Below are 10,772 nucleotides of genomic sequence, written 5' to 3' on the forward strand. Positions count from 1 at the left end.
TCGAGGGTTCGCGTCCATCAATAACCAACCAAGAAAGCCCTGGGCCTTCTCCTGACGTGGCCAGCTGCCATCCACAAGGTTGTGAAGCATCGTGCAGGGCTGAACTCGAGGAGAAATACATAAGCTTCCATTGTGTGTCTTTGGGTGAAGAAACTTCTTGTGCGTGTTTTTCCAAAGATACAATAATATCTGCTTCAAATAGAGTAGTATATCGATCGAAGTCTCAATAAGATGGAAAGAAAGCTACGTAATGAGGCCTATCGCCCCTTAGAAGTGAAGTTTCATTTCAGACTCTTTGAACGGGAAGGAATTGAAAAGAAATTTTAGAAGTTTCAACATTATACTAAGGTACACTGAACACTAACATAATATCTGTTCAAACTAAAAGTCCAAGAAAACTAGAAAACGAAAGCGTCCGGCAAGCAAGTAGACTTTTCGGGTAGCAAAGCTAGCCCTTCGTATCATTGGCATCGGGCAGGTGAACTTGGCTACACAACAACTGTTACTCTAGCAGAGGATCTAGTTCCTCACCAATCTGCTTACATAACAAATTCCCCGTTAACGAGTTGTGGTATATGTAAGCCTCTAATAATGTTGAGGATAATTCATGTATTATAAAGTAACATTTTTTCACATGATTGGTGGTCTTTTCTCTTAGTTTATTATTTGTTATGAATTTTTTATTAGGAAGTGATGCAAGGTTTTGTCATCGTGATCATTATCCTTTCGTGTAGTTGGATGTGGTTCATTATGCGGTTGAAATATTGCATCGCCTTGCTATGGTATTTGTAATCATGGAATTTTATTTCATGTTGATGAAGTTCTTCGTTTTATTTGATTAATAGAATATTTATCTTAGAATAGTATTTTTTAGATAACAATACGATTAGTTGTAGGCACAAAATTTATATTTTATTTTTGTTAACAATAGTATTATATTACAAGAAGCGGAGGGTTTGAACCCAGATCGCACTTAGCAGAAGAAAAAAGCTTATCCGACATCATAATTCACTGCATGCAACCAAAAAAGAAAACCCCAAATTACTAAGGCAAACAAAAACATCACCAAAGATTGGGTCCAAATGATTAATATCCTTGTCTCCGATCGATTTTACAGGTTAAACATGACCTTAATGGCATTGCCTCCGCGAGCACTGGTTTCAAAGGCTTCTTCCACCTCCTTCTGAGAAAATCCAAACCGATGCGTTATGAGGGGCTTCACATCAATCTTACCACTTCTCAGAAACTCAAGGCACAGCGGCCATGTGTTCTGGTATCGGAAAATTCCAATTATATTAATCTCTCTGCGTAAAAATCATGAAGCCACAACAATTTTAGTAATGCTAGTAGCAAGTCTCGCCTCTACTAGAAATGTGATACCAAATGCGGAGTAAAAAGAGTGATACAAATAGTTTCTGTTTAACTTTTATATCATGCACATATGGCAATTATGATACGTCGATTCAACCGGGTGCTAGCCCAAAAGGGACCGGCCAAAAGTTTAACTGAAAATAAGGATCAATTTATACCTGGTAGCGAGAGGAAGAGTCATCTCTCTCTGACCCATTCCCACAAGGCAAACTGTGCCTCCGGGACGAGTAGCACTCAAAGCTGTTGTTATGGTTTTGTTAAAGCCTGCACAGTCGAAGCTTATATCCACTCCATTTTCCAAAACCTTTTGTATCTTAGCCACTTCCTCAGCTACATCCTTCAGAACAAATATAAATGATCAATTCTAAATACAAGGTCTCGATATTTCGATATCACAATGCGCGTTAAACCATTTCAGAAGCATTACTATCGTACGCACCTCAATATTTGTTGAAACCTTAACGACTTCATCCGCGCCAAGACTCTTGGCAATCGACAAACGCTCGTCATTCACATCCGCAATGACAATTCGGGGCGCCCCAAAAGCACGAGCGGCTAGCAGTGTAACAAGTCCTATAGGTCCTGCTCCCACGACCAAGATATTTGTTTCTTGACAGACATTTGCCCGGCGACAAGCATGAATACCAACACTTAAGGGTTCACACATTGCCCCTTCCTCCAAACTCACATTGTCTGGCAGTTTAAAACATAGATCTCCTGGATGGACAACCTGCCAAAAGATAAAAGCAAACCTAGAAGATTAAAATTGACACAATTGAAACTACGCGGACTAAAGTGCACAATTGGTATATATATTATAGTTTTGAAATGCTGCAAAATATGTGTACCTGATTTGCCAGACAACCATTATTTGGAGGGGAGCCAAAAAACTTCATCTTGCGGCATAGATTGTACCGGCCTTGTTTGCAGAGGTTGCATCGCTTGCAACTGATACCAGGCTCTAGTGCCACACGATCGCCTGGCACCAAATCTTCGACCTCACTCCCAACTTCCTCGATGATCCCAGCACACTCATGCCCAATAACCATTGGCTCTTTAACTATAAAATCTACACACCTCATGTTCTGAAAATAGTATCAAACAAAAATAAAAACAGACCATTCAGTGATGATTTATTGGATATATATAACAACACCCACATGTATGTCTATTTTTATTTTTTTGTTATTCTTTCATGTGTAACCATGCACGCTAGAGCGGATATATGCTTCGATATGCACTGTAGTTCAAATCATTTTAACTCCAACTTAGCACTAATCCATCAAAAGCCAAAGAACTTAACAACTAATTTACTATTACACATCAAATTAAAGAAGGGAGCACCTTGAAGTGGTGTACATCACTGCCACATATGCCAACAGCCTTCAGCCGGACTCTAACATCATGGGGTCCTAAAATCAAGAAATCCCAGGAAAAAAAAAAAAGGGAGCAGGATGTTAACCAGGCAAAAGGATCACAATTCACAAATAGTTTGACAGAAAAATGAAACAAATCATATGAAGTTGACAAAAAAGACTAAAATTAAAATTTCAATCACTGAACTCAAAAAAAAATTAGATATCAACAATATAGCAATCAAATATCGACGACAACTGAAACCCTAATCATTTCACCAATTAATATTTTTAAAATGATCATCTTGACAAATTTCTCATAAAAAACTATACCAGTGAATCAAACAATCTAATTCTTCATTTCCAAAAAAAGTGATTCAATCAAAACATGAAAAGAAATAGATACCAAGATTAGGGAGCTTGTAAGGTTGAATCTTGAGGTTTTTAACACCAAGAAGCCAAGCAGCCATGTTCTCTTGTTGAACATCACCATTTATTGCTTCCCCATAACAGCGATCAGCATGATCTCCATCAGACATGCCTCCCTTTCCCATCTTTCTCTCTTTGTTTTCTCAGACTGCGAGTAATTAGTGAAGATGCAGAGTGATTAATGAAGCAGTAGTTAGGTAAGCTCCCTTCTTGTCATACTATCATCTCTGGCTTCCTCATATATACATTTTCTTGTATGTATTTGACGAGTGTGTTGGTGTAAAATAATATAAATTCCTTTTCACACTTTACTCTTATCTTGATAACGTTGGGGTTGAGATCGATGGGGACTGATGATGAATCGCCGATCTAGGACAAAATGCTTTGTGTATAATTCACTTTCTGTTGGAACATCAGTATTATTGATGAGTCATATGACTAGTAGTTGGATAGGACCGGCCTTTGATTTTGGAATTGTCCCTTTCATTTTCAATTAGGGACACGTAATGCAATTCTCTTCATCAAAACCAATATAAGATAACGACTCTTCTTCTTTTTTTAACCTTTTATACGACCGATTTTGGAAGAACGGTCTATCTGATACAAGATCTGAGTGCATGTATTTGGCGAATTCATGCAATTGTCACAATTTGTATGGTTTATATACATGAAATTGGTCAAAATTTATTGATCAATAATGTTTCTAATAAATTCAAGCGATGAAGTGACTAATTTTAAAAAAAAATGATGAGTCTATATGAGCAAAATGATAGGTCCATAGAAATGATACGAGTGGTTTATAAAACATTTGATCCGTTTATTAATCAAGATTTAGTTTTTCGTGGTATTACAACAGTTAACAAAAAATTGACATAAACTACCGGCATTGCCCTCACAAAGCACTGTTTCAAAAACACGTGTTCCGTCCACCTTATTTTAAAAAAAATCTGAAACTATTGAGTTAGGCTTCACTCAAAACTTACCACTTGTAAACGTTTCCAAGGCATATATGTTCTTTTATACAATAATTCCAAAGAGATCAGTTTGCCTATGTCAAAGATGACCAATGACCATTATAAAAGTAAATGTTGCAATTATCACAGTAAATTAATTAAAATGCATCACACGTGCATGAGTTTCATTTGTTTTACAAACTAAAAAGATTCAAACAAGTGTTTGATCACACAGGTTCACACGTGTATAAGTTTTATTTTTGTATATATAAATTATAGAAATTTGATCACAAATGCATGAGTTTGACTTTCGTTCAAATATATACGCATGCATATAGAACTTTCAAAGCGTAAAAAGATAAGTCAGACTACTATGATACCGTAAACAAAGAAGACATACATTATATAATAGTATTAGATACAGAAGATACATTGGTACAATAATTAAATACATTGAATAACGAGCTATCATTTATCATTTGCCTATCATCAATTTATACTATAAAAACCAAATCACACGACCAACACCTGACATCATTACCTAAAAACCACCAAGAAATTAGAGAGAAGTCTGTCAATTCCATCATATAAGCTTAAATTTTGTTTATCTTCAATGGAAGATAAAGCAATGCGTTTGACACTGGTGTTTGCTTTGGTGGTTGCGACATACTTGGCTGCAATTCAAATGTAGAGCAAAAAATAATCAAGAAAAATATGGAGACGACACGTGAATTTTTGGATAAAAAGGATCCGAATCAAGTGATGGAGATTGCGATGTAGCCCCACCACGACAATCCACAAGGCTCAATGCGGCGGCAAGATGAGCATCCTTGCCACCACGAAGCACCACCACCATGGCAGCCACGGGGATCTCCGCGGCAGTGGCGAGTGCACCAGCTCTGTGACAGCAAACCATGCCTTATGCGCTGCCATTACAGCAACCCAATCCTAGGACAAAGCCCAGGCGCTAGCAACAGTTGTGTAAGTAGCCCAGCAGGCGACCCAATCTGTAGCCCACGCCACAAGGCAGCCGAGCCAAGCCTAGTGCAAGCAGGCCCAAGCCGCTACCCAAGACGCATCGTAGGCCCAAGCTGCGCTAACCATTCCCTCTGCCCAAATCCAATGCGCTCTCAGCGCTGCACTACGTCCACGCACCCTACATGTGGCACGGCTTACTTCCGTGGCCCAGCTCACTCTCGTGGTGTCCCAAGTAGCCCAAGTCAGTCCAAGACTGGTTCAACTGTCCTGGCTCTAAATTTATGGGCCGACAATTGAACCAGGGGCATTTTCATCCCATTTCTTCGTGGATTTGACATTTCTCAACTCAAATATCGTACCCAAAGTCCACTACACTTCCGTTACTCAAGAAGACGCATTCTGTCCAAGCTTTTCCAACTCGAATGACGAACAACACTTGTCTCGACAAGTCATAGAGTTAATAAGCGCCCTCGCATAGTAGACAACCTTGGTGAATCAGCTCTTGCAACGTACCGAGATGCAACGTGCCCCAGACGAGGTGTCCCGAAGTAGGACAAGGGTAGACAATGAACCTCTCCTACAGTGTCCCAATAAACAGCCACTTGACCAGTCACGAACCGAGCATTCTGATGGAGTACACTCCCGACTGGACCCTTGAGATAGCGTACATTCTCATCTTAGCGCGCAGAGGAGTGTGCATTCTCAGTTAAGCCCATGGATGAATATACATTCACGGTTGAGGCCACACTCCAATAATCAACATGAGCAATCTTCCAAGCAAAGCGTTCATTCGCGTCAAGGCCATCAAGAAGTATTTTCCACCTCACATCAGAGTAGGTAGCACAGCGGACGGAGAGAAGCAGTCACTTAATCCGACTCAAGTTCAACCAGTAGCCTACGAGTTACCCGCTCGTCTAGAAACATACCACATGTACCGCAGCCGCGACATAAACTAGCCGAACATATGGAAGAGTAGCCTAGACCAGCAGGTCATGACCAGGGGCAGCCAAGAGCTCCGCTACCCCCAACAAATGCAAATTTGGGAAAAAGTAGAGAGGTTCATGACTAAGCGATTGCGCGATTTCCAGAACAATGAAGCTACTGACAAGGGGCTCAGATAAGACATGACCAACATAAGCGGGTCATCTTTCAATGACAAGATCGAGCAGACGAGATTATCGCACATAGATTGTCAAATACAAAGATTACTTCTGTTCCGACAAATGTAGCAGCTCAGTCTAATGGTGCACCGGGGGTAAACGAGTACCAGAATGACACACCAGCCCAACTCCAGACGATTCAATACTGAAGTAGCACATCACCAATAACTGAGCATCACAGACCTAGTGGTCTAATTCCTCCTGCTGCGCACAACCTGGCCCAAGCCAGCCCTAGCTCTACTTTCACAGCCGTGCGTACCTGCTCCAGGGCTTCCGAAAGCCATTGATCTATCACCATGGTTCATAATTGTGCCAATCTTGCACCACGGCTCCTAGCTGTGCCGATCTTGCCCTGTGGCTCATGCCAATCAAGCCTCAAAATGGCACACAATGAAACATATAATGATGGGGCAATAATTCTAGGAACAGATCACTGCGCTTACACCCTTACGCCGGTTCCACAAACAGTTCGAAGTCTCAAGCAGTTTGCCAAACAAGACCTTGCAAGCTGAGGATTATTTTAGTTGTCCAGTAATCTAGTTTTCCTCAGCTGCACTCACAACAACGACTTCCATGCTCTCCAATGCAAGAGGGTAAACCAATTCCCCGACACCCATATGGGTCTGCTTTCCAGTGCGAAAGATTGAACTAATTGTTCTCCAGTGTGAAGGTTAAGCTAATTGCTCTCCAGTGTGAGAGGCAAACCAATTCCCTGACACCCATATGGGTAAGCTCTCCAGTGCGAAAAGGTAAACTAATTGCTCTATAGTGTGAGAGAGTAAACCAATTCCCCAACACCTATATGGGTAAGCATTATAATGCGAGAAGGTAAACTAATTGCTCTTCAATGCAAGAGGGTAAACTAATTGCTCTACAGTGCAATAGGGTGAACCAATTCCCTAACACCCATATGGGTAAACTCTACAGTGCGACAATGTAAACTAATTGATCTTCAGTGCGAGAAGGTAAACCAATTCCCCAACACCCATATGGGTAAACTCTCTAGTGCGAGAGGGTAAACTAATTCTCTGACACCCATCTGGGTAAGCTCTCCAGTGCGAGAATGCCACATAGCTCAAAATATCAAATGCTTGAATACCAATTAGACAGCAAATGATCAGGGAGCAACAACAACTTTACACTCAACAGTTTGCTCAGCCGACACTTCATCTTCGGCAGCACCGATCTTGGCAACTTCATCCTTGACTGCTCCATCTATGGTAGTTGAGAAATCAAACTCAAGTAGTTTCCTTATTTGTGACAAGCAGCAGAAACGAGGTAGCCCAAACCGTGGCCCATGCCACACCACTTCCTCTGCCCATGCCAAGCCAATCATTGGCTTCAGTCAGGCCTAGTAGCACAAGCAGTGGCTCCTGCCACACTATCTCATTAGCCCATGCCAAGCCGACTTCTGGCCCCTGCTAGCCGACGTGCTGCACCACCCCGACTGCTAGCCCGTTGCAACATTACTCAAGAAGAAGACAAGGATAATTAAGTTTTTCTTACATTGGTGCGGTGCGGAGAAGACAAAGTAATCGACGGAAGATGATTCTTTGCATAGGCGAGCAAATAAGAGTGCTAGGGGAGGGGGAACAAATATCCTCTAGTTTTCTCTCTTTCTTTTAGGGACAAATAATTGCCCTTCGAAGTTGATTTAATCCCCTATTTAACGTAGGCTTAAATAAGCTTTGGAGGTGATTTATTTCCCTTTCCTAGAAGAATCTAATTCCAAATCCAAGTAAGAATCTGCATCAAAGTTGGAGATCTCTACACTTGCTGTCTTTTCTTGCGAGCAACCCAACAGGTGTGTGGCCATTTGTGGAGGAAAGAATAATCAAGAAAAATATGGAGACGACACGTGGATTTTTGGGTGAAAAGGACAACATTGCCCTCAAGGCACATCGGGATTTCTACGCGCAAGCAGTAGGCAATCATCCTTCAATCAAGTGAAAGTTGCCCAAATAGGTATTTATTTATAACCTATTTCATCCATCCGTCATCATATCTTCTCCACAGGTAACCCCTAAATCATTTCTTTTTTATTATATTAATTAGATAAGTAATTGATTAATTATTCAATTAATTTGCTAATTAAACATAAATCATGAATTTCACCCACAAAACCATCCAAGTGGCCGATCCATCTCCTCCCAAGGTGGCTGGCCACATCCCTATTTAAACACTATCATTCTCTCTAAAACTCAATTTCAATTCTCTTGCTAAATTCTCAAAATTCTCCAAACACTTTTCTCTTGAAATTCTAACTTTGGCATCAGAGGTTCTTCGGCCAAAGCCCCCCCCCTAATTCATCATGGGCGCGTGAGGTTCTTGGCCTTAACTTAAGGTGTTATTTGTTTTGTAGGTGCAATTTTGTCTAAGAACAAGTAGGAAGAAATTTGCATCCACATCAACAAACTCATTATGTCGAGGGTTCACATTCCCCATTGTTCAATGTCCAACAAAGCCCAAGCCCTTCTCCTGAAGATTTGGCCAACTGCCATCCACTTGAATGTGAAGCTTTATGAAGGCTAATCTCCAGAAGGAATACATAAGGCCATCTCCAACCGAAGGCTCGCAAAAGGGCTCGTTTTAGTCCTCTGGTCCTCCAAGATATTAATATTTTAATGAACAGTACATGACTCTATTTGCCTCATCTCCAACCGAAGGCCAAAGGGTTATAAGGCTCGTTTTAGCCATGTGACAAAACCATCTCCAATCGAGGGCTAAAGAGCCATAGGGCCAAACATAATTTATTATTTAAATTTAAAAACTACAACAACTTAAATTTAAAAAGGGTGAAAATTATGTGAAAAATGGTGTAGGAATGGCTTAGGTATCTATAGGAAAAAAAAGGGGGAATTAAAAAAAAAAAAAAGGACAATATTGTCGGATGAAATGTATTAATAATGAAAAATCCAACCCGGCTCGAGGTTGGCAGGTTGGATTGGGCCAGCCAGTTGGCCCTTTGGCCATTTTTTGTCCCATGGGGCCCACGAGCCATTTGGCCTAACCCTCGGTTGGAGACGTTTTTCGGACTATTTTCGGCCCTCTGACTTTCTGGACCCTTCGGTTAGAGATGGTCTAAGCTTCCAATGCATACCTACCGGACGTGATGTAAATGTTTGTGTGTGCTTTATCAAAGATGTTGTAATTAGCCCTACACCAAATGTGGCTGTGTAATATATAAGCCTATAATTACAATAACAATGCATGCGTTGATAAACAAACGTTTTCATATCATTGATACAGTAGTTCTCTAGTTTAATATTCCCAAAAAAATTAACTTTAGACCCTAAAATTCAATTTTCTCTATAAAACACGACATGATTTTTACTCAAAGAAACCCAATGATACTAAGATCCTAATAAGATAATTCGTTAATTACATTCTACTCTACGCAATTTCCTTTTTTCGAGTGCTAAAAGTACACGTATTGCGTGTTTGATATATACAATTAATTCTATGCAAATTATAAGGGGAAAGTTATTTATACCTTTTTGTTTTCATCTATTTTTTCCTGTTGCCACCAATTTAGCCAATTATTGGCATCATAATTCCCTTCACATATTCTTTGACACTAACTAAAATATATTTTATTGTTGTTTTTTCTATTAGGTGTCAAATGGAGGGTGCTATTATTGGAAGATGTGTTTTCAATAACAAGCCAGCGGCAATTTTAATTTAGAGAGTTTTAACGAAAAACTCACGGTACTGTTCACTTTAACGAAAAACCACATTTTAACACTAAAAAGTCAAACATGATACTATTTATTTTGTCCCTTTTTCATTGGTTTTCTTTGATGAACTTGTAGTTAAGGCTTTTTAGATGACATATATGGTGCCTGATTATCTTTTATATTTGTTGAAATCATATTTGGATGTGCTTGTTTTGCATTTGTGTAACATCCTACATCGCTCAGGGGAGTGGATATTGTAAGCCTTATATGTATATTCTCATTTCTACCTAGCACGAGGTCTTTTGGAAGCTCACTGGCTTCGAGTTCTGTAGGAACTCTGAACTTAAGCGAGTTCGCGCGAGAGCAATCCCAGGATGGGTGACCCACTGGGAAGTTCTCGTGTGAGTTCCCAGAAACAAAACCGTGAGGGCATGGTCGGGACCCAAAGCGAACAATATCGTGTTACGGTGGAGTCAAGCCCGGGATGTGGTGGAGGCCCGGGCCGAGATGTGACAATTTGGTATCAGAGCCAATCCCTGGTCGGATGTGTGCCAACGAGGACGTCGGGCCTCCCACATCGCTCAGCGGAGTGGATCTTATAAGCCTTATATGTATATTCTCATTTCTATCTAGTATGAGACCTTTTGGGAGCTCACTGACTTCGGGTTCCATTAAAACTCTGAAGTTAAGCAAGTTCATGCGAAAGCATTCCCATGATTGGTGACCCACTGGGAAGTTCTCGTGTGAGTTCCCAGAAGCAAAACCGTGATGGCGTGGTCGGAGCCCAAAGCGAACAATATTGTGCTACGATGGAGTCAAACTCAGAATGTGATGGGGATCCGGACCGGG

The 10,772-nt window shown here is 40.6% G+C and overlaps 1 protein-coding gene across 1 annotated transcript; it reads right to left on the reverse strand.

Annotated features, from left to right (window-relative positions):
• Positions 1–890: 890 nt before the first annotated feature.
• Positions 891–3,349, reverse strand: LOC103966630 (L-idonate 5-dehydrogenase). Its single transcript, XM_009379811.3, has 6 exons — positions 3,133–3,349; positions 2,716–2,783; positions 2,220–2,456; positions 1,811–2,101; positions 1,530–1,708; positions 891–1,304 (listed from the first exon to the last, which is right to left on the reverse strand). The coding sequence occupies exons 1-6, from the start codon at positions 3,278–3,280 to the stop codon at positions 1,112–1,114; spliced, it is 1,116 nt and encodes a 371-aa protein (XP_009378086.1). The 5' UTR covers positions 3,281–3,349; the 3' UTR covers positions 891–1,111.
• Between the last annotated feature and the right edge of the window lie 7,423 nt (positions 3,350–10,772).

The sequence above is a fragment of a genome, unplaced genomic scaffold (genome assembly GCF_019419815.1).
Source record: "Pyrus x bretschneideri cultivar Hongxiangsu unplaced genomic scaffold, Pyrus_bretschneideri_v1 Contig32, whole genome shotgun sequence".
NCBI lineage: Eukaryota > Viridiplantae > Streptophyta > Magnoliopsida > Rosales > Rosaceae > Pyrus > Pyrus x bretschneideri.